This window comes from Perognathus longimembris, chromosome 16, assembly GCF_023159225.1.
Source record: "Perognathus longimembris pacificus isolate PPM17 chromosome 16, ASM2315922v1, whole genome shotgun sequence".
Taxonomy (NCBI): domain Eukaryota; kingdom Metazoa; phylum Chordata; class Mammalia; order Rodentia; family Heteromyidae; genus Perognathus; species Perognathus longimembris.
In genome coordinates, this window is record NC_063176.1 from 37,190,113 (window position 1) to 37,218,043 (window position 27,931).

The window sequence follows — 27,931 nt, forward strand, 5'->3', positions numbered from 1 at the left end:
TGCATTAGGACACAATTGCCTCTTCATGCTGGTTTCAAAACGGTGTGATGCCACCATGTGAGGAAAGACTGGGTTAGCCTGCTCTCTGATTGGAGACATGTGGTTGAGTTGGCTCTGTTGCCAAGGCCTCCAATCTGTTAGCAACAACTAGGCATCATAGATCATCTAGCCAACCTACTTGCCCATCACAGAACCATGAAAACCCAGCAGAGATCATCCAAAGTAGCATAGCTCACCCAAGGCAGCTTGGTCCCAAAGAACTGCCCAGCTTCTAAATCTTGGAGTGTTTGTTCTACAGCAAAAACTGGGTGATATACAACATTTCAAGACCCAGCTAATTATTATTCCTATACCCTTAATTCTTATTAAACAATCATTTCTATTTTGCCAAGAAGAGAGAGGGCCTTAAATTCTCTTCCATGCATTGCAGAACGTACCACCAGTTCCTTAAGGGTAAAGCATCTCTCTGATATGTGTACCTACAGAACAAAGGGGGGGGGGCACAAAATCCACGCTAACAATGTCTGCTCAGTAACTTACTGAACAAAAGAACAAAAATCTCTATTACATTCTTGGTGCTATCTCAAAATTTTTCTGGGTTTTCGATTTACTTCTGCTTAAAAATCAGAGGATATATATGAAAAGCAACAAAGCTGGAAATTTTAAATAAGTACTCTACTTCAGCTAGAATACACTAATTGCCAACTCAAGCACGAACATAAAAGGTGGCATGTCAGACCATCACACTCCCTACATACCTCAGGTGGCCATGTTTTCACTGGTGCTGGTGGCTGCATGTTTGGTGGATGAGGGAGCTTTGCTTCTTTGTTTTAGATAACAGGAAGCCTGAGAAGGAATGCTTGATGATGAGCTACTATCAACATGGCTGCCACACTGGCCTTTCCTGCCTGGACAGAAGGCAAAATGCTGTGGAAGCCTCATCCATGTCATTGTGAGTGAATCTGCACAGTTCCACTTACCAAGGCCATGTCTATGCGTAGACATAGGAGGCATGACGCTCCAAGTTTTTGTTTTGGGGTTGTAGCACTCTACAGTATTCAAAGTTTTCAGTCCGTCTCTGCCTCCAACCACGTACAGTTTGTCATCTAACACTGCGACACCGAACTGTAGCCTCCTCCCATTCATATTTGCTACAGGAGTCCACATATTTGTACGGAGATCATATTTTTCAATACTTGTTGCTCCTTAATAATAATATAGAAGTTACATAAATAAGTATTTCACTACTGTTGACTACTTTATGAAATTATACATAGAAGACTATAATTTGTTAGCAGTAATGAAGCTACTTTTACTATTTCCCAGGAAGCCTCTGTACAATCTGGTCCCTCTATATGTATGTAACTTTTCTCCTACCATTCTCCTGGCACATTCCACATCAAGCAGGGTTATCTGTCAAAAGAGGTGGAAAGGGACATTCAAGAGAGGGAGGAAAGAAGCAAAGTTTAGAGGTTGAATGCCTACAGCAGGCAAGTATGCCTGCAGCATCCAATACTACTGGAGGTTCTAGTAAGATGAAGACTAGATTAAGTGACATGGGGGTCATCAGTGATGGCTTTATTTCAGTGGCTTTTCTGGAGCTTACTGAGTTGGGAAGAGGTGGGCAGACCATATATAGACATAATGAAGTCTGTAAAGAAACAGTGCAGATTAAGAGATGGAAACTAGTAAGACAATGGATAGAAAGTGGCAAGCAAAATTGCTATTCAATGTCATGGAAAGCCTCCTTCTAAATTGACATTTGAGAAGAAGTTGACTTACCTGGATGAGTGAGTCATTTCTGTTAAGGAACTTCATTAGTAGGGGTCGAATATCCAAATAATAGATAATATCAACACATTATCACTGATGTGTGATAAAATCCTTTTTTTTTTTTTTGCCATTCCTGGGCTTGGACTCAGGGCCTGAGCACTGTCCCTGGCTTCTTTTTGATCAAGGCTAGCACTCTACCACTTGAGACACAGTGCCACTTCTAGCCATTTTCTATATATGTGGTGCTGGGGAATCGAACCCTGGGCTTCACATATATGAGGCAAGCACTCTTGCCACTAGGCCATATTCCCAGCCCTGTGTGATAAAATTCTTGTCATGTTAAATGAAGACGCCAGTGAGGGGGGTGGGCATGCCTATAATTCTAGCTAGTGATGGGCCAGGGAAGATTGGAAGACTGAAGTTCAAGGCCAGCCTAGACAAAAAAAAAAAAATTAGTGGGACCCATCTCAACAAATCATCTGGGTGTGGTGGCATAAACTTTGTATAAGCTACTTGGGAGGGTCATGCTCCAGACTGACCCAAGCAAAAAATGCAAAGCCCTATCTGAAAAGTAATTAGAGCAAAATGGCTAGAGGCCTGGCTCAAGTGGTAGAGCACATCCTTATTATGTGTGAGGCCTGAGTTCAAATCCCAATGCCACACAAAATTAGATAGATAGGTAAAGATAGATTGATAGACAAATGAGGCCAATGGTGGCTGGAACAGAAGTGAGCAAAGGAGCTAAGATGAAACATAAGAAAGAGCTGAAGTAGAAAGATAGCTGGAGGCCAGAAAGGTACTGTCTTTGGATGAAGACTTAGCAGTGGGAATACAAAGTATTGATGAGTCAGTGTACCCTGTGAGATCCTGTGCAGAATGCTTCTCACAGCCAGTAGTACTTTGTATGGTAAGCACTATTACTTTCACTAGAAGTATTAAATGTTCCAAGGATGAAACTAAGAATTCACAGGTGCCTTGAGCCAAGACTTCCTAAATGCCTGTGTTTGCTTTCTATGTATTTGCTTTCTATGTATGTGTGCATTTTCCCCTGAATGAAGAGTAAACTAAAGAAATGACAATCCTATACTCCGAATACTTGTTTGTCTCCTTCATAACAAAGAATTCTTTTATAAAAACACAAACCATAGCTTCTATTGTTGATGATCCTCTTATATCCCCTTCCTGTGGTTGTACCTGCACTATCACTGTTATCTTATCTGAGTACATTGGAAATTGTATATACTGGTATTAGAACTAGGAAACTGAAAGGGAATACCAAAGTTGAGAGACACAGGATAAAACGACTACAAAAGCAATATTTGCAAAACTGTTTGGTGTAAACCAACTGAACAACTCATGGGGGGAGAGGGGAAGGGGGAGGGGAGAATGAGGGAGGAGGTAACTAACAGTACAAGAAATGTATCCAATGCCTAACATATGAAACTGTAACCTCTCTGTACATCACTTTGACAATAAATAAGAAAAAAAAATAAGGGAATCAAAACAAAACAACAACAAAAAACACAATAGAAGCCTGGCACCAGTAGCTCACATTTGTAATTCTACTCAGAAGAGGATGATGGTTTGAAGTCAGCCCAGGCAGGAAAATCTGTAAGACTCTTATGTCCAATAAACTACTCAGAAAAAGCTGGAAGTGGCGTCATGGCTCGTAAAGAGACTCAGTGATAGTGCCCAGGCCCTGAGTTCAAGCCCCAGGATCAGCACAAACAAATACCGCCCCCCCAAACCATTAAAATTTGGAAGTAAACATTTTACAATACTATTACCTATTACAGACCTTGTTTGGATTTTGCCATTTGTCTCAATTATATCCTTTACAGCAAAAGAAAATCCATGATGATGCAGTACAATAGTTTTTTTTTTAAACTGAGAAAAAGCAGTTTTAATAACATGCACACATACATTCAGAAGACTTTAAACAAGATGTAGTATAAAATTTTAAAAGAAAAAACTAAAAAGGAATCTGCATTTACTGTCTAAGAGCTGGTGGATTAACTGGTTGACAGGACTGCCCCGGGAAAATAAACGCACAACGAGGTGCACCTACAATGCGGATGAGTAGGAAATCATCACCAAGACCACTAATGACTGTGTGCTTGTCTTCTGTTCCTACTTTTGCCTCCTTAGAGACAAACCAGCATAGCCATTCTAATTCTCCAACTCAGTTGCTTGTAGGTTCACTTCTTAAATGCATTACAATAGTTGATATACCTTATTATTTCTCCTATGATCTCCAACAACGTCTGAACCTTCGATACCTATGGCTTGGATTTAGGAGCTTCACACTCAGCTTGCTTGTTTGATGGACGCTCTACCACTTGAGCCATAATCCAGCCCCTATAGGGGCTTTTCTTTTTTTTTCTCCTCTGACCACTGGGGTTTGAACTGAGAGCCTCATACTCGGTAGACAGATTCTCTATTACTTGAGGCATACTTCCAGCCCTTTTTGCTCTGGCTCTTTTTGATAGGATCTCACTTGTTGTCTGGGCCTCATCGGATTATGATTCTCCTATTTATACTCCCTACCATAGGTGGCATGACAGGCAGGCACCATCATGCCCAGTTTTCTGTTGAGATGGGAGTCTTCTGAACTTTTCTGCTTGGGCTAGCCTGGAACTCATCTTCCCCATCTACATTTTTGTTTCTGCCAGTCCTGGAGCTTGAACTCAGGGCCTGAGCACTGTCCCTGGCAGAGTGCTCAGGGCTAGCGCTCTGCCACTTGAGCCACAGCACCACTTCTGGTCTTTTCAATATATGTGGTGCTGAGGAATCGAACCCAGGGCTTCATGCATACAAGGCAAGCACTCTTGCCAGTAGGCCAGATCCCCAGCCCCCCATCTACATTTTTTGCAGTTAGGATGACAGCTCCAATGCCACGGTGTCCAGCCATTGGATGAGGTTTGGGGAATCTCACCAACTTTTTGCCCTGGCTAGCCTATAAACTGTGATCATCTCATATCTACCTCCCAACTAGCTACAATTACAGATATGAGCCACTGGCACCTAGGCTGACACTGACAATTTTTTTTTAATACTACAGGCAAGCTATTTAGTATAACTATTCTCAACAAGACCCCTGGCCTCCATGATTAGGGTTGTACATTTTAGGCAAGAAGGCACAGATGAGCCGCTAAGTTATTGACGGTACATTCTATCAGGACACATGCTGCTGTTTATCTCAACACTGGTAACATTAGCCCAATCTTTGGTTAAGCAGTTGTACGCCAGTTTTCTCTGCTGTACTTTGTAACTAATAAGTATGTGCCTAGCGATACTCTGCGACTAAATATCCTGTTCCCAAACCTTTACCCAGCAGTCTTCAGATTCTATTGATGATTGTTGACTGAATCAGGTATTACAAGATGAATGTTCCTTATTCAAACTACTTGGGACCAGAAATGTCTCAGATGAAAATCTGCAGATTTTGGAATATTCCTTTCTTGGTTGGGCATCCCTATTCCAAATATCCAAATATTCTGAAATGCTCCAAAATCTGGAAGTTTGTGAGTGTCAAGGCTGCTTCTAGAGTTTCTGATTTTAGAAAATTACAAATTTCCGATGTTCCAAGTAAGCATGCTCAGACTGCATTTTAATGGTTGCCAAAGATTAGTTTTTCCTAAACGTATCTTTCCTTCCACATTAGTTGGCACTCAACTGTAAGGAAGAGCTTGACCATCTTCATTCTTTATTTGTGTTAAATGCCAATTTAGTAAGTTATTATCATTGACTATCACCGCTTACTTTGGTACCCCAGTCACTGCAGATTTGGACAGTGGTGAGCCTACAAGCTACTCTGTAGGCCTCTTACCTGTCTCCCCCATTCCTGGAGCACTCAGGTTCCAGTCCAGGGTCACCTTGCTCTTCTCCTGCCCTGGTCATGCATCCAGCCATTTCTCTAAAGAATGCTAAGTCATATATTTAAGTTATTAAAATTCCCTGCCCCTAGTCCCTCCAAATAAAATATCGTTAAATACCTTTAGTTGAGTCCATTCCTCCAACTGCAAATAAAGTACCAACAGTTGACTTTCTAGGCTTTGTCCGAGGACTCTGTAACATAGGTCGTCTCTCTGGTAGCAAATGATATTTCATTGCTTCCATAATGAGTTTCTGACATTCTATGTCATCCCGAAAAAGTGCATTGTTTTCCATGTCTGCTAGAAACTACAAAAGAATAGTATATATAATGAGTTACTAAGAAAATAGGATATAGAATAAATGATGTTTTCAAATAGAAACTACCTCACTTAAATTCAAGTGAGGTAATATTGATTTGAAAAAATTCAAGTCAATATTACTTTATATGTATATGTTTTATATTTATACTTAATATTTTACCTAATATATATTTTACTTTATATACATATTTTATATTTTTTACTTTTTATACATCTACCAATATGATCATTATACCTTTTTTCTCTTAAATTGAGGTAATAATCAACTTGACATATTTCCTGACAATCATTTCTGTTTTCTTGAAAAAAGACCTTCCTGGTCATAAATTATCCTTTTGCTACATGACAGTTGTTTTTGACAACATATTTCTTTACAATTTTATTAAGGCATCTTTTTATTGTTATTATAAAAGTGATGTACAGAGGGGTTACAATTATATAAGCCAGGTAAAGAGTATATTTCTTTTTGGACAATGTCACCCTTCCCTCTTTCTCAGTTTTCCCATCCCATCCCCATCCACAAGTTGTATACTTCATTTTCTAGTGAGTACCACTGCTGCATTTAACCCTTTGTCCCTCCATTTGTTCATCCTTTATCCTCCTTTCTGTGTCCCCTAAAGAGCCATAAATGAAAAAACAAGATAAAAAGAAAATAAAAACAACAACAAAACTTCATTTCCATGTCCTGGAGTCCATTTTGTTTGTTTTTGTTTTTTTGGCCAGTCCTGGGGCTTGGACTCAGGGCCTGAGCACTGTCCCTGGCTTCTTTTTGCTCAAGGCTAGCACTCTGCCACTTGAGCCACAGCGCCACTTCTGGCCATTTTCTGTATATGTGGTGCTGGGGAATCGAACCCAGGGCCTCATGTATATGAGGCAGGCACTCTTGCCACTAGGCCATATCCCCAGCCCCCCTGGAGTCCATTTTGATAAATATTTTTTCATATGATCACAGGTACTGTGTTCTTCCCCTAAGAATATCCTCCTTTGGTTTCACTGTGTGTGGAAGCCTGGAGTCCTGTATAATTTATCATATCCCAGGGTATTTTAGATCTAGCTTCTGCACATGCGAGGCATCTTTTAAATAAACAATTCTATTTTTTGTAAATTTACCAAAATGTGCAGCCATTCCCATTAAATAGTTCCGGAGCCTTACTATGAATAGCTCAGAGGGCAGATGCCCACTTCCTGCTCTTGCCTGTTCCATCTTACATCTCCTGTTCAACATTCATCTGTCTCTGTAGATGGGTCTGTTTTGAACTTTTCATATGAGGTCATCCAGTATGTGGTGTTTTAGAGCCTGCCTTTTCTTTACACAGCACGATTTTTGGATTGTCTGTGTTAAGCATGAACTGGGGTGTCACATCTTTGTACAGTGGTAGCACCCCACAGCATCATGGTGAATGGAGCTCCACTCACTCCCTGGTGGACACAGGTTGTTGCAGTATGGCGTACTGTAAGTAAAGCTGCTAAGAAAATTTGTGTTAAGGAAGCTATTGTGTGTATATTTTGACTATGTAGACTTAGTGGGTCATATGCTGAATTTGTTAAATTAATTTTTTTTAACTATTTCCCTAAACGGCTTCTCCATATTATGCTTCTCCAGCACTAGATGAGGCCTGTTTCTGCACATCTTTGCCAACAATTCTACATTCTATTTTAGTCAGTGGAATATGTACAAAAAATGTAGTCTTATTGTATATTTCCTTAATGACTAATTACATTGAGAATATGTTGTTTTTTTTTCTTTCGGTGCGTGTGTGTGTGCATGTATGTGTGAGCTGGTCCTAGGCCTAGACTGTCTCTAAGCTTTTTGCTCAAGGCTAACACTCTACCACTGAGTCACAGTTCTACTTTTGGGTTTTGGGAGATTAACTGGAGATAAAAATCTCATGGACTTTCCTGCCTGGACTGGCTTCTAACTGCAGTCTTTAGATCTCAGCTTCCTTAACAGCCAGGATTATAGGCATGAGCCACTGGCGCCTGGATGAGACTATGTTCAGGTTTTGATAACTGCAGGGAAGGAAAGGTCTCTAGCAAAAAGTATGTAGAAAAGCTTATGGCTTTGGAATCTTGGCATACAAAGCCAAAGGCAATAAATACCTAATTAAGATACAAGTCTTATGACCTACATGGAATGTTAATTCTGGTATTCATTTTCCACATTTTTTCCATGCACAAAAAATGGTTACATTTGCCATAGAAACCATTAGTGAGTATGCACTGAGTTAAGAGATTAATGTCAAATTAACTTGCATATAATGTACTTTAGTCCTTTCTAAATAAAAATAAATGCAAAACTAAGATGTAGAGAGTAGTTTAAGAAGATTGTATAGTAGCTATGATTTGAAGTAAAATACATTCCTTAGAATGGTGAGTCTTTATAACCTATTAATAAATGAGCTTAATTATAGTTAGGCAAAGAGATGACTACAGTAAAATACAACAAACATTAATCCCAGAGTAAGATTAATCAAATGGAAGGTACCAGGTGTCATTCTGAAAATCAGTAGGTACAAGTAAGAGAGAACTATAAAATATGAATTCTTATATAGTCTTCCAATTCTATAAATGCTTTCTCTGACCTAAGGAATGGGAAACCATTAACATGAAAGCATTTGGAAGAGAGGAGGCACATTTTCTATCTACAGATTTTATCTTTGCTCCCACACTTCCTTGCCCTATATACTTACTTATCTAACCCTGTCCCCTCACACACAAGGAGGCTATAGGTGAGTTATGAACTCCATAGAAAAATGTTTTCACAGGGGACAAATACAGCAAGAATGTACATATAGACTCAATGTACATATGTGGTAATGAGTCTGGGGAGAGGAAACAGATGGGATGGGAAGAATGATGGAAGCAGTGACTTTGATCAAGAAACCTTGGACACTCAGATGAACATGTTAAATTGTAGCCCCCTTGTCTCCCTTGCATAACAGTTTAAAGTTCAGGAAAAATAAAAGTTTTGTTATTCAAACTTATAATTCAGATCACCATTGGTAATACTGACAATTTAAATGTTAAGATCTTTTAAATAATGTATTTGTGTCCTAGTATTTCCTGCACCTTGTTTAAAATTTGATCACATCTACAAGTTTGTCTTCTCTGTAGCACCTAATAATGTTTATACTTCATTCTTCTTGAACTTGGAATCAATTTTTAATAATACTCAAGGCAAAAGTAAAATAAGATGACCACCAACACTTGTCTTTTCAATTATTTAGTTTTTCTTTTTAAAGTCACATTATAATGATCACTTGGTAGAGGATTATAATTTATACATGTTATTTCTTTTGAAGCACACTGCTGTTGAACTAAGGGCCTTCTGCTTGCTATGCTTGAGCCCATTTTTGCTTTAGTTATTATTATTTTTGTCAGTCATGGGGCTTGAACTCTGGGTGGGGGAGCTGTCCCTGAGCTCTTCAGCTGTAGTCTAGTAAGCCACCACTTGAGCCATAGTGCCATTTCCATTTTACTTATTTTTTTTGAATGTTTATAACTGGGACTGGCCTGGGCTACAGTTCTATTTATGCTTCCTGCATAGCTGGGATGGCAGGCATATATCACTATACCCAGCTTTCATTGGTTAGCACAAAGTCTTATGAACATTTTGTCCAGGGTGGCCTTAACCTATAGTTTTTTTAATCTCTTGCTTCTCAAGTAACCAGGATTACAGGAATAAGCTCCGAGGCTTGGCTTACTTGTTAACATTATTTAGAAGATTTATCATTGGAGATAATATAATAAACTTACCATATGTAAGCTGAGCCTCTTCTAGCTAGGCTAAATAGAATGTTTCATATTATTAATAAAGCAGGGTAAAAATCTCATTTAATTGGTTGTCACTGAGGGAAAAACTTACACAAAGTAATTTCTCTAGATTATTATACCTAACCTCAATTAAAAAATTAGTTATTATTTGACAGGCATTAGATAATTATAACAACAGTCATATTTCCTTTTTTTTCCTTTTTGGTTGGTTGTGAGGCTTGAACTCAGGGACTGGGACTGGGCATTATCCCTGAGCTCTTTTGTTCAAGGCTAGTGCTCTACTTCTTTGAGTCAAAACCACTTCTGCTTTTCTGGTACTTAACTGGAGATAAGAGTATCATGGATTTTCCTGCCTGGACTGGCTTTGAACCATGATCCTCAGATCAGATCTCAGCCTCTTGAGTAGCTAGAATTACAGGCATGAGCCACTAGCACCTGGCTCTTCCTACCTTTTAAACCAACACACACAACTCAATATAACATTTTCTTGATGCTTTCAGTAACTACTTCAAAACTTTACTTGGTAACTAATTCTGCAATCTTACCTGGTACGTTTATCAAGGAAGACAAAAATCCAAAACCAAAACAAAATCATCACCAGTGTCTCTAAGAGTCACAATACGAGAGCACTATATTATCATAGCAAAGAAACTTGACTGCAGAAGTTATCCAGAAATGTGGCCAAGTCAGTGAAGTCTCTCCTTCTAGCATGACTCACATGGATGGTGAGTCTCAACGATGAAGACACATCAAACCACTGGAGGACCTACACATCACATCTGGACAGTGTCTATTTCCCAGTTTCACATACAGTAGTTGTGAGGAGAGGCCTCACACATTCCCACATGTTGCTGATGCTACCCTTTGAGAAACTGCTGAGCTAATCTAGAGCTTTTCCCTCATCCTCTTATTGGTCTTCTCTGTGGCATCTGATGATATTAACACTTCCTTTTTTTGAAACTTAGAACCAGTTTCTAGTTAAGTGAGCCAGGCTTGGGAACAACCAGTGAAAATTAGTAATTGCTAGAAACCCATCTCTTAACACTCGTGTTCTTTGCCAGTGTCATTCTCTTGTCTTTGGTTCAACAATCTAAATAAGGAGTTTCAATTTTGTTTTTCATAGAATCACAGAGGATTAAAGATGTCAAGAAATTCTAGAAACATGATTCTCCTACTTCCTTTCTTACTTCCAGACTAGTTCCTTTTTTTTGGGGGGGGGGTTGTTTTGTTTTTTGCCAGTCGTGGGGCTTGGACTCAGGGCCTGAGCACTGTCCCTGGCTTCTTTTTTGCTCAAGGCTAGCATTCTACCACTTGAGCCACAGCGCCACTTTCAGCTATATATGTGCTGCTGAGGAATCGAACCCAGGGCTTCGTGTATACGAGGCGAGCACTTTACCACTAGGCCATATTCCCAGCCCCCAGAATAGTTCTTCATCCTGCGTTTCTTGTCTCATGACAGAAGCTTCACTAATCTAGTTACACAAGACAGAATGTTTTTGGGTCCTTCTTTTAGTCCGTGCCCTTCACCACTTGGTGAGTGTTATTGGGTTGTGTCAATTTGCTCTTCTAGATCATTCTTAGCCTCGTAATTTCTCTCTAGCTCTACTGCCCAGGAGTGCCTATTTTACTTGGCTGAATGCCAACAGCCTTCCTAATGGGTTTCTAGTTTTGACTGTGATGCATTTTCTGCAATGTAGTTACAATAATGTTTCCTAAATAAAATTATACCTATGCATTCCTGTTATAAAAGTCCATTACATAGAAATGTGCTGCCTCCTGGCTTTTAGGATGAAATCTAAACTCGCTGACAGGACCAGGGTTCCTCATGATTGGCCCATTTCTCTCCCTAACGCTATCACTTGATATTCTTGTTTCATTTCTGTATTTGAGTCACGCAAACCATCTTCAAATTCCAGAACACAATATATTCACTCATGACTCACAACAACATGCAATCTCCATCTCTTCTGGGTATTGTATCTCCCTTTGGGGTGGCTAACCCATGGCAGAGATCAGATGGCACTTCAGGATGTCCTCTTTTCTTTCTTACCATCAATTTTTTGGAGGCCACTCCTATTATTTTAATGTCATGTTCATCTAACTATCACAGGCTTAATCTCATTATATTACAGAGTAATCACATTAAGTGCGTGCGTGTGTGTGTGTGTGTGTGTGTGTGTGTGTGTGTGTGTGTTTGTGCTGGTGCTTGAACTCGAGGCCTGGATGCTGTCCTTTAGCTTTTTTCCTCGAGGTTGGTGCTCTCCCACTTGAACTACACCTCCACTTTGGCTTTTTAGTGGTTAGAGATAAAAGTTTCACAAACTTTCCACTATAGGCTGGCTTTCAAACCACAATCCTCAGATCTCAGCCTCCTGAGTAGCATGATTATAAGCATAAACCACTGGTGCCTGGCTTTCACATTAGTTTTTAATTAGTTTTTTCCTTCTCCCACACCCAGTAATTTTAATCATAGTATGTTCTATAAGCAGAATTGTTTAGTGAAAAAGGAACAGACTACTTGAGTTCAAATCCCACTTCTGCTTCTCATTAACTCTATGATGTTAGCCAAGAATAAAAGCCAAAAAACCCCACAAAAATACTATAGTACAGAAGGATGGTAACTTATGCAATCACTGTGATTTTAAACATATGGTTTTCCATTTTGGTGTTATTTCATTTGTAACACAGGGTTTGGACTAAATCATCCCTAAAGTTCCTTTCAACTCTAAGAAGAACTTATACGATTATCTGCAGTATCTGGGATAGCAAGCATTTTAAAGGTCTATGAAAATCAAGTAAACATAAATATTTGAAGCTGCAGAACTGCAGTAAATTTTCATGGTTACTTAACTGCACAGATTCCTTTAAATGCCTAATAGGATTTTCAGGTTTTATTTTATTTTATCTGAAAATTTGCCAGATAGCAGTATAAAAATAACTCCCTTATTTTTAACTTTAATCACAAGGGAAACATTTTATTATGTTATTTTTCCTGAATTGCTATGAGTTCATGAAGTTTCACTCCTGTATACTATATTCTACTTCTAAATATTCTATTTCTAGAGAGAGGTTTTTCTTGTAAAACACCAGCATTAACTGTCTTCTTTGTTAAGGCAGAGTAATTTTTGCTTACATTACCAGGGCATATTATCAAGATTAGTACAAATAAAGTTAACATTTATGGCATTTAAAAAAGTAAAAATTATGTATGTAAATGTTAAAGCTGACTGTACCAAATGTACCAATTAGTTTTCTCTTAATTCTTACTATTTATTTCATAGAACCTATGAGACAGGTCAGAAAGGATTTTCCCTCTACTTGACTATCTGTCAAGGAAACGGAGTTGTACAAGTAGCCAAGTCCTAGTTTTAAAATTGCAGAGCTGGAACCATTATCATATGCTATTGATCTCTATAACTAGAATCCAGCAGTTAGCTGATACTTAATAAACATGTAACGAATTAATCTGCATTGTTCAGTTCTTAGAGTCCAAAGTTCCTTTCAGTACCCATTTCCCTTTAGTTGGTAGGGCAGGTTTATAGCTTAGTCAATTAAAATTAACTCAAAATCAAGAATGTTAATTGATGTAATTTAGGTAGTCAAGGCCTCTGGATTGAAAATGTAAGTGGAATTTTGTTATCTTATTATCTTTGATAGAATAGGCAAAGAAAAAACTCCTATAAATGAGTACCTACTAACTAACTACCTGTGGTGCAAGCAGAGGTAGCCTAATATAAGCCAAAAGCTTGCTGAGATCTTTCCGTCTCTGCTCCAAATCATGCCGGACCCAAGTGAGAAGCGCATTCAGTATGGTCTCTTCATTGGGAATGTTCATGTCGTCACTGGCCAGCAGCTTTGCAATCTCACTGGCTGGAAGGAGCACAAACTCCTGGTTTCTGATTACTTCCATAAAATGTTCCTAGAGGAAAAACAATGGCAGATAAATAATGTTGTTCCTTCTGGACATCACAGTTTATTTAAAAGATGCTAAAAGTTGGTTAAATTAGATGCTCAAACATAATTTATACTTCAGACCCTACAGTATATTGCCACTTACTGGGAAGGAAACAGCAGAAACATTGAAACTGAAATTACATTGCTGAACATAAATAAGGAAAATTAAGTGTTGTCTCACTACTTTTTATAAATGAAATCAGTGGCAATTAGGGATTGATTTACCCATATTAGGGAGTAATTGTGGCAAGGCTTTTGAGAGGAGATAGAAAAAATGGATTAGATACTGAGATGTAGGACACCTTAGCATCAGGCTAAGGTGTGTGGATTTGGGTTTGAAAAATTGAGGCAATGGTACCATGCCTGGTGGAACACACCTATAGTATCAGTATTCAGGTTGAAGTCAGGAGGATTATGAATTCTAGGCTAGGCTTGGCTACATATCAAGTTTGACGCCAGCCAGGAATAGGTAGCCACACTCTGTTTAAAGCAAGCAAACAGTAAACTCACAAAAAGAATTTGGGTAATGGTGAAGCCAAATCACTGGATTACTGGAAAAGCTTCAAGTTGTCTTATCCAGAAATCATCCCCACGTGCCCCCCAGACCAGCTAGACTTCCTCAGACAATCAAGACCACAGTCTTTTCATACCCTACCTGACAAAAGTATGTATCCTAAAACCAAATTGGCCTTCTGTTGTCATTTTTTGAGACAAAATCTTGTTAGTAGTCTAGGCTGTGCTCAAACACACTATCTTTCTGCCTCTGAAATTACAGGTATGCACCACCATGACTGGATCAAAAGTATATAAGACTACCAGTGATACTAGGTCTATTCTGAAAACCTGAATCTTTTTTACTCTGATTTATGTACAAAGTTAATTTTGCTCACAGGAGAAAGAACCAAAGCAAAAGTGTATGAGGCAGGTCCTAGGGCCAGAACCTCAGATGAACATGATTCAGTCTTGGCTACACATGGGAATCAAGCCCTCTATACTTTAAAATGGAACACCAGAAATGTTCTCAGGTATAAGATGACTTCTATAGGTTATTATGCTATGTAATCTAGAGAGAAGGAATGCTTACCCTCTGATTTCAAAGTTTTAACACATAGACAGTGAATACTGCTAAATAAAAATGCAAATGCTGTACATGTGTGGTCCCTTAGTGTTTTCTTATCCTTCCCAAGGTACTATCCCTAGCTCACTATAGGGTTTCAGTAAAGTAGCTGTTTAAATTAGAGCTTGAGAGAAGGTCTGCCAATAACTACCTTCTATATTAAAATGAGTCATATATTCTTTTAGCCTGTGGTAATCTGAGTGAGATACTGACTGATAATATATCTTGGGGTGACATTCCTTTCAGAAGAAATTCTTCAGAGGAAAACCATTCATAAATAATTAATTAAGCCCAATTGCTCCAATTCATCATGGTTTGTTAAAACATACCCAAATGAATCTATTTTAAGTGATTGATGATCATTTTCAGAAATATATTTTAATAAAATTTCAATGCTGGAATGGCTTCAAGCAAATTGTTCTGTTCAACTGTATAACTGACATTATAAAATGCTTTGGTAACCCTCACAATAAGAGTTATGAAAATGTTAAAAGTGAGCTGGAGTTTAGCTCAGATGAAGAGTACTTGCCTAACATAGGTAAGATTCTGGGTTCAATTCCCAGGACTAGAAAATAAAAAGTTAAAACTCTCAACTCAGTTCTATTTCTAATTTAAACCTTAACAAAGTCCAATGCCTAGCAATGCTTCTTTGTATTATTATTTAGAGTACTAAATAGAAATAGACTGTTGGAAGGGCACAAAATGTCCATCTAGAAGAGGTTGTAACCCAATAGACTTTAAAGCAGGCAAAGGACATTTCAAGGACATAGACACATAGAGTTGGCCTGACTGTATTGCAGTTCACTTATTGAGGCTTCACTGTACTGTGGGTTAAAAAAACAACAGCATGTAAATAGTGATCCCTCACCTATGGGGGAGCTATGTTCCAGAGACCCCTTGTAATATATGAAAATCTGCAATGAAGCAACAAGTGAACTGTGATATAGTAAGGGGCAACTAAATCTAAGGCTGCTACTTTGCAGATTTTTCCCTATCATGGGGGAATCTCTGGAACGTAACTCCCACTATAGGTGAGGGATCACTGTATGTATGTGTACAGAAGTGTGTGTATATGTGTATATAGATGTGTGTATATATTTATAGTTTAGAGAAACCTGCATTCTGGTAGTTTAAAGTCTGGTGTACAGCATGTGTAACATAACTGTACAATACTGGTGTAACTATTACTGTGTTTTCAACTATTATTAACTGCATTTCATCAGCAAGAAAATTACTGAGAGAACTAGAAACTTGATGTTATTTGTTGTTCCCATTTCACAGCACTGCCCTTTGCATTCGAGTATAATTTACATTAAGTAAAAATTGAGTTTTTCAACAAATTAAAGAATATTACTGAACCCCCCAATTTTTTTTTTTTTTTTTGGCCAGTCCTGGGCCTTGGACTCAGGGCCTGAGCACCATCCCTGGCTTCTTCCTGCTCAAGGCTAGCACTCTGCCACCTGAGCCACAGCGCCCCTTCTGGCCGTTTTCCATATATGTGGTGCTGGGGAATCGAACCGAGAGCTTCATGTGTAGGAGGCAAGCACTCTTGCCACTAGGCCATATTCCCAGCCCCTACTGAACCCAAATTTAAGCACAAAAATTCTATGCAAAAGTATTATTTTGCTTTTTTTTTTTTGCCAGTCCTAGGGCTTGAACTCAGGGCCTGAGCACTGTCCCTGGCTTCGTTTTGTTCAAGGCTAGCACTCTGCCTCGAGCCACAGTGCCACTTTTGGTCTTTTCTATATATGTGGTACAGAGGAATCGAACCCTTCTGGCCGTTTTCCATATATGTGGTGCTGGGGAATCGAACCGAGAGCTTCATGTATACGAGGCAAGCACTCTTGCCAGGAGGCCATATCCCCAGCCCATTTTATTTTGCTTTTAAAAATGGTATTTTTTAAAAGCAGAATTCAATGTTTTTCTAAGTTCTGTAGATTTAGAAACAAAAATTCAAATTGCAAAATTAACTGTTTCTACTTGTTTTGGTAGAAAACCACTTGTATTTTACCTATTTGTAATGGCAGAAGTGTTCAGGCTTGTTTTAGAAGTTAAATGGCTTGGTCAGTGGCAGTTGGAACTAGAGAAAGAGTTCCCACTCCAGGTTCCCAAAAGGAACTCCTCTTCCTGAATTTCTGCTCATATTGTGTAAGATCTTTGAATGTACACAGTACATGCAGTATTTACTAACTGACCTCACTGGCATAGCATTATGCTGCTTCTTTCATTCTGGCAACACTGAGGGCTGAATTCAATGTCTTGTGCTTGCTTAATGAGTGTTTTACTACATGGGTCACACTGTGAAACTTTTTTGCTTTAGGTTATTTTTGAGAGTGTCAGGCTGGCCTCAGACATAGTCTTCCCAAGTAGCTGGGATAATAGGCATGAACTGATACATGCTTGTTTGATGAGATGGAAGTCTCACTAACTTTTTTACTGGGCTGATCTTGAATCAGGACCCTCCTGATCTCTACTTCCTGAATAACTGGGATTATAACCGAGCCACTGTGCCTTTTACTTCCTATATTGTGCTAGTCGTGGCTTGGGGCCTGGGCACTGACCTTGAGCTTCTTTGGCCCTGCTTGACCAGTTAAGCCGCAGTGTCACTTCAAGCCTTTTAGGAGTAGTTTACTGGAGATAAGAGTCTCATGGACTTTCCTGCCTGGGCTGGCTTCAAACCATGATCCTCAGATCTCAGTCTCTTGAGGAGGTAGGATTATAGGCAGGAGCCACCGGTGCCCAGCTTTTACTTCACATTTTAAAATACATGTTAGAATACAAGAAATATATATGCCCCTCAAAACTTGATAGACTGGCACCCTTTCCTCTTCTGGAATAGTTTGTAAGCAAATAAAATTACTGAGGAATTTAAACTGAAGATTAAATTTTTGCTATACATTTTTATTCAGTTCCCATAGCAACAATTCAAATCAGATGATCTGCCTCTAAATTACTTATTGCTACTAGAATTCTACTTCACATGGCTGTTCAAACTAAGTAATGATAAGTAATGACCTTGAGGGAAAAAAAACAAAGCCTCTACCATAACTAATTGGCTATAAAAATAGTTTTAAAAACAGCCAACTAATTTAAATTTAATTTATGTCTAGGCTTAAAGCAGCAATCATGCCTCTATTGTAAACAACAGGAGTGACCTACATGCATGCAAATGTTTTCACATGAGAAAAACTCCTGTGTAGGAGAGAATTATTAAGTTATAAAAGTTTATTAGGAAGAAAAAACCCAGCTCTATTTTATAAGTTTATCTTATTTCAAAAGTATTTGAACTTGCATGTGTAAGGTTATAATATCTAAAAAGGATACAGATTGAGGGGAAAGGGATTTGAAAGGACTTAAGAAATATTAGCTGAACACTATACTGATTCTGTGTATTACTGTCCTATTATACAATCTCTTATTGTTTCACTTGAAGACCTGTGGCAATCATCATCCTTGAGAATGTGATTACACTATAATAGTTGTGATTTTATCTGAGTGTTTACTCAAATTTAAGTCCTATTGAGTTGAACAGAGTAAACATGCCACCATGTGATGTGATTTCACTTACTGTCTGAGTTTGTGATATGCCAATCACTGCTTTGAATGTCAAATTCAATTCACTCATTTAATCCTCACATCAAGCTTATCTTCCTAATAGTTTGCAAACATCCATTCATCTACTGCAAAAGCTATTCAAGCTTTTCCAATTCTTACACTAACAAAAAGTCCTAGAGCACTGTCAATCTCTTCACAGACAAACCAAATCAATAGCAGCATATATGAGGGAGGACTAGGATGTTGATACAATTAGCCATGTGGACAACTACATGCAGGTACATCAATGTTCATATTCTTTTTTCTCTTTGAATTTGTGCTGCCCTAGTTGAAGCTCTTAAAGCAACACTCTTGAACCACTGCCTATGACATCATGGCAAAATGGGCAGTTCAAAATAAAACCCATACACTTTCCTTCCCTTGTGTCCTCTACTATTAAGATTCAAGACTAGTCCTAATAAAATGCCTTCAACATGCCCTTCTTTTCTTATTTGACATCAACCCATATTCCATTACTCTTTAAGCTGCTACTCAGAACCTTCTCTATGATGTATTTTTCAGCACATAGTTAATAAGAACATTGGTCTACATTGCTACAAATACTTCACAAATATAGTAAGATTTATTTTTAAGAAAAAGTCTTCCATCTAGTCCTCTTCTCATTTGTATTAGCACCATATCTAATCCATTATTGCCTGATTAGGAGATTCACCGATGGGCTGCAAAGTAAAATGTTCGGTGAATTGCTTAGAAAGCAGCTGATCTGACAATCTTGTACAGAATAGTAGACTACTTCCCTGCTTCTTAGTGACTGTACTAACTTAGGTCTTAACTCACCTGTCAGTAGAACTATTGCTTAGTGTTTTCCGCCTTCATAACTTGCTGAAAAATATGACATGCTAGACCACCTGAACCTCAAGACCCACAGCAAAGCCTTGTGAAAACAGAACATGAATAGTAAGGGATAAGGTAAAGAGGTTATGCTTTAAACAATACATACCATCGTATAATTGTGAGCCACTTTATGCAAATCTGTACAACCCTGGGCATCAGCAAAAGAACGGATTCCGAGACAGTTGGATGGATGAAGTTGTTTCATTAAAAACTTACAGCATGCTTCCACAACTTGTGACAGCTGAAGAAGGCAGGCTGTGGACAACAGGCACTCAATATTATCTTCTTTCAATTCTAGGCGGCCTTAATGACAAGAAGAAATATCATGAATCTTATGAACAAAATAACTGAGGGGAACAGTAATATTTCTAAATAAGAAGTCATTGCATGTATTGCAGATGTAGAAAGTTTAAGACATTCGGAAAGAAAGTATGAAATGGAATATATATATATATATATACATATATATATGTGCTCTTTTGTGACTAAAAGCCTCAAAACTCAGCATTTTAAAATGATACATTGGTTGGTAATTATCTACTCTACCTAAGTCTCAGATTCTAGATGAAACAATTTTGACTAATTATATCACTCATTGAATTGTACATTAATATTTTAACATACTATTCAAAAGCCCCATTAAACTAACCATTTTAAAGGCTTTAATATGGAGATTTTAACCTATTCAAGGTATCATGGGGGGGATGATGACAATAGCAGAATTAGACTACTAGTTATGGAATGTTTCATTAAAAGCAAGAAGCCTAAAATCTAATTACATAAATTTAAATGGCTATAACTGAGATTTTCAGACTTATTACCTGTATATGCATACTGAATCAAGGCCCATAGTGAGTTTGGTTCTACACCTTCCATTTTTATTTCTTCTTGTCTTGCCTCTCTGACATCATTAGTAAACATGGCAGCGAAATAATCTGAGACAGAGGAGAGCACCAATCTGAGAACACATTGGAAAAAAAAATTAATGACCACAATAATGCTGATGTTCATTTAATGTGTTTTCTTCTTTTTTCATTCAATACTCTTAGAAAGTACATGGTACTGGGAAACGTATCTAAGTTTGACAAATTGGCTTTATGTTCTACTTCCTTCCTTTGAATAATAAATTACCATTACTGAAAATTTTCTGCTCAGATAATAATTTACCTGCTCACTATGCAAATACCACTTTATTTCATCAAGAAAAAAAAACCTATGAGCCATTAGCATTGTCAACCATATTTTTTTTAAAAAAGGAAAATGTAAGTCATTTTCTATCTTATGTAAGTCATTTCATCTCTTTCTTTGTTTTTTTGGCCCAGGTGTTATCCCAGTCTGGCTTCAAAACAATCCTCAGATCTCAGCCTCCTGAGTAGCTAGGATTACAAGCATGAGACACTAGTGCCCAGCTCTAGTTATCATTTTTGAAGATAATCTAAGCTATGTTTAGTAGAAGTACTAAATATTTGAGACATTTGAAAATGATTTTATTGTTATTTCTTCTATAACATTTTAAGTTATTGTAGTATATTATGTGTTTCAATATATAATTACAGTAGTTATAATACTATAGAACTATAACATTAAAACAAACTTATAGTAGGTTATACTACAGTATGTCTTTGTAAAATTTCTGAATCATATTTAAGGTTATATGTAAAATACACAATATATATTTTATGTGTTATATATTTTATATACAGCACATATATACATATACCTCTTTCCACTTATGTGTCCTGATGGTATTTCTGCTTAACAACATTTATGCAGATTTAATTTATTCATTTTTTGAAATGATTAAAATTATGATACAAACAATAATCAAATGTCCTTTTGTGTCTCCCAGTCATTTTTAGGAATGATTTGCTAAGTAGTAAGTTTGCCAAATTATTCTCTAAAGGTTGTACCAATCAGACTCTTACCAGCCTTGTATAAGAGCCAAGGATTCCTCACAATACTGTCAGATTTTTAAATTTCTGGACATTTACAAGATGCTAAATACTATCTCATTGTTAACAGTCTTTTTCCTAATTGCTAGTGAAGAGATTTTCAAATATTTATTGGCCATCCTGGTTCCTTCTTTGAAGAACTGCCCATTCATTCTTCTCTCCCTAACATATGCTCTCTCTCTTCCTCCCTTCCTTCCTTTTTTCCTTCAGTAAGCAAATACTATTGAGTACTTAAGAAGTAATGGTAGACACATGGGACAAAGTGCACAAAACAGACTAAACCTCCTTCTTGGTAGGATCTTAGGTTTTAGAAGGAAGGGAGATAAGCAATGACCAATAAAAGGAAATATTGAAAGATAACAGCTATAGAGAGGAATGCAGGGAAAGATAAGTGGGGAATGGCTGGGGGGGTTGACAGTCTCATTGGAAGGTAACATTTGGGCAAAAGCATGAAGGAGCTGAAGGACTTCATCATGCAGGCAGCTGAGAACAGTATTTGTGTAGAAGGAGTGCGCCTGCATGTTCAGGTGGGGTCTGTGCGGTCCATAAAGAGTGAGAAAAAAAAGCAAATGGGGAAAACATGAGAGAATTCAAGGCAGGCTGGGTGACATCGGTCACTGAGTATACTTTGGCTTTCATACTCCATGATATGAGGTGTCAGTAAAATGTCTGATCACAGAAGTGACTCAATCTAGTTCCAATGTAAAGAGATTCACTCAGGCAGCTGGGTTAAAACATAATGCAGTGTAGCTCACACCTGTAATCCCAGCTACCTAGGAGACAAAGATAGGACTGTGTCTCCAAACCATATCAAAATTAAAACAAGCTGGATGTGATGGCTCATGCCTAGATTCTCAGGTGGGAGGCAGAGATAGGATTGTGCTCTGAGGCTGGCCAGGCAAAAGGTTGAATATCTACTTAAAAAACAAAGTAAGAGCAAAGGACCAGGGTTGAGGCTTAAGTAGTAGAGCAAGGTTTGCCTAGAAAGCATGTGGTCCTGAATTCAATCCCCAGTACTGACAAACAGAAAATAGAATGAAGAGAGAAAGGAGGAAGCAAGGAGCAGATTTAGGAGGTAACATAAGTAATCTACATGAGAAAATGAGAGTTAATACAACCCTAAGAGTAATGGTAATATGTTACTTTTGGAAATATTGGTTTTGAGATCCTTCCTATGAAATTCTCAATAACATCTGCAATATCTTCTCTAATAACCCATGTTCATAAACATGGACCTCCTGTTTTAGTTTATAGTAATATCTCATTAATGCTGACAACTACAACACTAAACTCATTCTTTCCAATGCTTTTGCTTCCACTTTGTAGAGTTTTACAAAAACTTTTGGGACAGTGTTAATTAATGTTGAAAGGCATCAAAGAAAAAACCCTCTGGGTTCACAGTGGTAATTAACGATGAACAACTGAATGAATACAGAATTGCAAGAAGAAAACAAACTGTTCTTTTTAAAACAGGTCTTTTCATTTGCTTACTCTAGGAAATACTTAATTTAAGAAACAAGAATGATTTGCGTCAAAGCTATTCTTCCTAACACCATAGTTTTTAGAGGTCAGCAAACAGAAACTGGGAGAAAGGTGAACATTTAAAAATCTGTTATGAATATAAGAATGTAGCTCAGTGATAGAAAACAGGCTTAAATCAGCAGCACTTACATAAATCACCTAAAAATTGTCCAGACTTTTGAAACTCTATTTTGCTTTTAATTACCCACAAACTCTCCCTTTCATTAAGTTTACTTAAAGTGCTCAACAGCTAAGCCAGGTGTGGTTGTGTGTACTTGTAATCCTGACACTTAGGAGGGTAAGGCAGGAGGACTGTGTGTTTGAGACAAGCCTGGACCACCTAACAAGAATCTGTCTCATGGGGCTGGGGATATAGCCTAGTGGCAAGAGTGCCTGCCTCGGATACACGAGGCCCTAGGTTCGATTCCCCAGCACCACATATACAGAAAACGGCCAGAAGCGGCGCTGTGGCTCATAGTGGTGGAGTGCTAGCCTTGAGCAGGAAGAAGCCAGGGACAGTGCTCAGGCCCGGAGTTCAAGGCCCAGGACTGGCCAAAAAAAAAAAAAAGAATCTGTCTCAGAAAACAAAACAAAACTAACAGTAAGTATTCAGTAGGTAGAATATGATGTGAAAGGTGCTTATAATAGCCAAAATTTATACCAAAAATATTGACAACTGGGGTTAATGTGTTTTGTTTTTGTGCTTCTACAAAAACAAACACAACCACTTACACTCATTCAATGTATAGTAACTTCCTATGCACTGTTCATGGAAATTCCACAAGACATGTTTGGGAGCAGAAGCTAATGGGCCTAAATGATCTCACTGTATATAACAGAATTATCTAGGAAATATTTCACATAGCTAGAAATGAGAAAACAGTCACCTGTGAGCTGGAATTCTTCGATCACCAGCAACTAAAATTACATCACATAACTGCTTATGTCTCAAATAGTTTTCCATTTTTTTAAATGTTTGCTCAGCATGATTAAGGGCTTGAAAAAAATCATCTGATGAACATGGTTCCATGGTATGGCAAGACGATGTCTGACTACTATTGGAAGTCCTGAAAAGAAAGAAAACACATTTTAAAATATTGTTATCACACCAAAAAGACCTTTCCTAGTAAACTTTGTTAAAGACTTCAAATGTATTGGAAAAAAACAATGCTAATTGATATTAATGTATGGTCATTTGATTTTGAGGCAGGAACTTTTTTTCTTTTTCAAATTGTTATTATAAAGGTGATGTACAGAGAGGTTACAGTTACACAAGTCAGGTAATGAGTACATTTCTTTTGGGACAATGTCATTCCTTCTCTCATTCTCTCCCAGTTTTTTCTTCCTGTCCTCACTCACAAATTCTATAGTCAATGTATCTGTGAATACCACCACTGCATTTGTTTTGAGGCAGGATCTTGATATATAGCCAGGTTTGCCTAAAACTTATGACACACCTCCCTCAGTCTTCTAAATGCTGGGATTACAGACATGTGACACACCAGGCCTACACTAATTACTTTTGCCTTTTAAAATCAATGAAGGCTCAGGTCCATTGTGTGTCTGTAAACATTGAGTGAATGAGTCATTTAACTGCTAGCCAATAAGTTACATATATTCTTTATAATGCCAAGCTATATTCATATTGATAGCCTTATCCCTAACACTATATTTAATGGTGTATGTAATCATTCTGTCTTATGTCTGGAGGCAAAAAGACAATTAAAATGTTTTGGATATATAAATCCTAGTCATTTTTTACTTAAAAATGGGTTATATTGCACAGTTCATTTACTAAATACACTGCCATAAAAACAGGTGTTATAAATCTTCTGACTCCCTGGCTACTCCTCAAAAGCCCAGGTAACCAATAATGTATAGTAAATAAGTTAGATTAAATTAAAACCCAGGAGTTTAAAATAGGATTTGAAGTTTGCAAATTATAATTTGAGAAACATATTTGCTAGCATGCATGTGCCACCAGGCCTGACTTTCCTAAATCATTTAAGTCAAGTAATTGCTATCCATTGGTTATGCAATCAACAAAAGCTACCAGTTTTGTACCCATTTCTTATCACATCTTGAAGATATTAAGATACTGATGAATGCTTTGTTGCATCAAGCCTCTCTATATCTTGATAGTTTTCTTAATACAACTAATAATCTCATCAAAAACCTAAAAGACATTGAAAGTTTTAACTTTTTAAAGCCAAAGGAATTAAGTGCTTTGTCAAGAACTGTACCATTTATTCATGGCATAAAGGCTATTGTAGGGACTACTCTGTGATTACTGAAGCCCTTCTTCTTTCTCTTCTAGGATTATGGCCAGAAAGCATTTCCCAGACTCACTTGCAGATATGTGTGGTCTTATGATAGAAATGAATTGTTATTGCACAGTTCACCTTAGCTGTTGTGGCTAAGAGCAGCACGACCTTCCTATACTTTTCCCATCTACATGTTTACTGGAGAAAGGTGGGGCCTTAGATGAAGAGATCAAACACAAGAATGGCCACTGAAGCAAGAATGATCATATAGATTATGCTCACAACAACACTTACATTGGACTGAGATTTATGTGTTTCTGAAGTTAACAGTAGTTTGACTAGTAAATGTCTTCCTAGTCCGTTGCATTTTCAATGCTTTATAAATATAAAAAGTGAACATGGTCTGAGGATATAGCTCCATGGTAAAAACAAGTATTTAGCATGTGTGAGGCCCTGGGTTCAATGCCTACCCTCATGCCCCCACCCCCCAAAGAAAACATAAACGATCTCAGTATGAGAAAAAATTTTAATTTTTTTTTTTCTTTTTTGTCCAGTCCTGGGCCTTGGACTCAGGGCCTGAGCACTATCCCTGGCTTCTTCCCGCTCAAGGCTAGCACTCTGCCTCTTGAGCCACAGCGCCGCTTCTGGCCATTTTCTGTATATGTGGTGCTGGGGAATCGAACCTAGGGCCTCGTGTATCCGAGGCAGGCACTCTTGCCACTAGGCTATATCCCCAGCCCCTAAATTCTAATTTTTGTAAGCCACAAATTTAAGAACAAAGTAAATAAATCAAATACTTCTTAGCATTCCTATATTTTATAGCACATTTCTTACATTAAATCTTAAATAATCAATAATGACAAAACAATTAGTTGGTTATTTTTTGAGTGAATTGTCGCCATTCAAATGTAAGCACCTACAAATGTTGAATCCAAAAGAACAACAACATTTTATAATACTTTCATCACTGATTAGTACAAGCAAACTTGGATGCTGATCTAAGCCCAATTACTGGATTCTTGTCAAGAACTTTCAGTGCTTTGGGTTCAGATCCTGAAACAAAACAGTGTAACATGAAGGGTCCTCCCACCTGAGGCCCTACTCCTTGAGGCTTATTCACTAGTTCTGAGGTGAGTGAGACCTGATCCCTATTTTTCAGAAACCCTACAGGTAATCCTAATGTGTCATAGGCTGAGGGCTGCCAGCACACACCTAATCCAAGAGGTGAGTATAGTATGAAATCAGTCCATGATGAACCCACAGTTCAAAACACTGAATTAGGGGCTGGCGATATGGCCTAGTGGCAAGAGTGCCTGCCTCATATACATGAGGCCCTGGGTTCGATTCCCCAGCACCACATATACAGAAAATGGCCAGAAGTGGCGCTGTGGCTCAAGTGGCAGAGTGCTAGCCTTGAGCAAAAAGAAGCCAGGGACAGTGCTCAGGCCCTGAGTCCAGTCCCCAGGACTGGCCAAAAAAAAAAAAAAAAAGAAAAAAGAAAAAAACAAAAACACTGAATTACACAATGAATACTTTACTCCATTCATGTAAACTGAATTTCCCTTAATAAAGTCATTTACCAACATAAGTTAAATCTGTTATTTGCAAAGTGAGCATATAGGAAAACATTACTGATATACATAAACATTAACAAAAACCCTATACTTCTATAATAACACTTCAAACTTCTTTATTTGCTATCACGTCTTCAACTACCATTTCATATTAACTGAACAAGGAGACATTTCATAGTAGTGTGGGTATAACAATCATCACTTTCCCTGTTCCAAATGCAAGGACAAAAGAAGTGTAGGTAGGTGTGGGAGCCCACCTAGCAAGCACAAGACTGTCACTTTAATTTCCAGTACCGGCTAAAAGTAGTGCAATCTTTTCATTTGAATTCTATAGAAAAGCAAAGCCATCCCTCACAAAAGACAATAAGCAAGCTGCATAGCTTTTTGCTAATTCTTGTTTTTATTTTTTAAAGACATTTTGGACTTTGTAAAAGCAATTAAAGAAATAATTTGTTTAGAAAAAGAAAAAAATCTACTGCTCATTCTTATAACTCTAGACCATTAAACTATGGTCTATAGTTTAATATAATTTAAAATGACATACACAATTTTCACAAGTAGATGGAAACTATTCAGTCATTTAGTTCAACTGCCTTATTTTGCAGATGAGAACATTTGAGGTCCCAAATGGCCAGGACTAGATGATATTCAGAGCCGGTCAAATCATCTATCTATGAGGGAATGGAATTCTCCTTTACTTTTACACGGAGGCAATGAGTGCAAGGACTGAGGGTCTGAGAGGAAAATAGTAATTCAACAGGAAAAAAAGGCATTATATTTAGAGATTTGAGACAAAAATCCAATGCACAGTCCCGTGACTGATGGTACCTTAGCCAGGTAAGAACAAGAATCTCAGGTTTCTTAGTGATTACATCCCTGTCTCTGACTAAACTTTCTGATCTGTAATTGACAATGTAAACACTTCCTCTTCCTTTTCCTATGTGTTTTAGTTTGGTCATGAGAATTTGTACTAGGATTTTTCCCCCTTTTCTTCATTTACTTTGACACAGTCTTGCTATGTCTTGCTACATACTCAGGCTAGCATGGAAAATATGATTTCCAGCCTGGAAATCATATTTTCCATGCTTCTGTCTGCTGAGTGACAGAATTACAAGACAGTGCCACTATACCTAATTTTGTCCCATATCTGACTCTTCCATTCCATGGATTAACAAAATTAAATTAAACAGTATCTTTAAATGATTGTACAAGGATCCAACTCAACATGGCTTCTACCATTCTCCTTCCCACCAAAATCTTGGTTATTTAAAACTTTTTATTTAGCATTTAAAAATTGAGTTTTATCTATGCCTGTAGGATCACAGTTGAGCAGTAGACATAAAGGTACAGAAATTGG

General features: G+C 37.8%; 1 protein-coding gene across 8 annotated transcripts in view; it reads right to left on the minus strand.

Annotated features, from left to right (window-relative positions):
• Klhl5 (kelch like family member 5) overlaps window positions 1–27,931 on the minus strand; it is a 67,117-nt gene that overhangs the window by 11,871 nt on the left and 27,315 nt on the right. For all 8 annotated transcript variants that reach the window (XM_048364779.1, XM_048364777.1, XM_048364775.1 and 5 more), the window contains 6 exons: window positions 23,624–23,803; window positions 20,085–20,221; window positions 19,370–19,566; window positions 13,450–13,662; window positions 5,769–5,955; window positions 981–1,205 (listed from right to left, as the gene is read on the minus strand). In XM_048364779.1, the coding sequence (XP_048220736.1) occupies window positions 981–1,205; window positions 5,769–5,955; window positions 13,450–13,662; window positions 19,370–19,566; window positions 20,085–20,221; window positions 23,624–23,803 (1,139 nt within the window). The remainder of the gene's footprint in view (window positions 1–980; window positions 1,206–5,768; window positions 5,956–13,449; window positions 13,663–19,369; window positions 19,567–20,084; window positions 20,222–23,623; window positions 23,804–27,931) is intronic.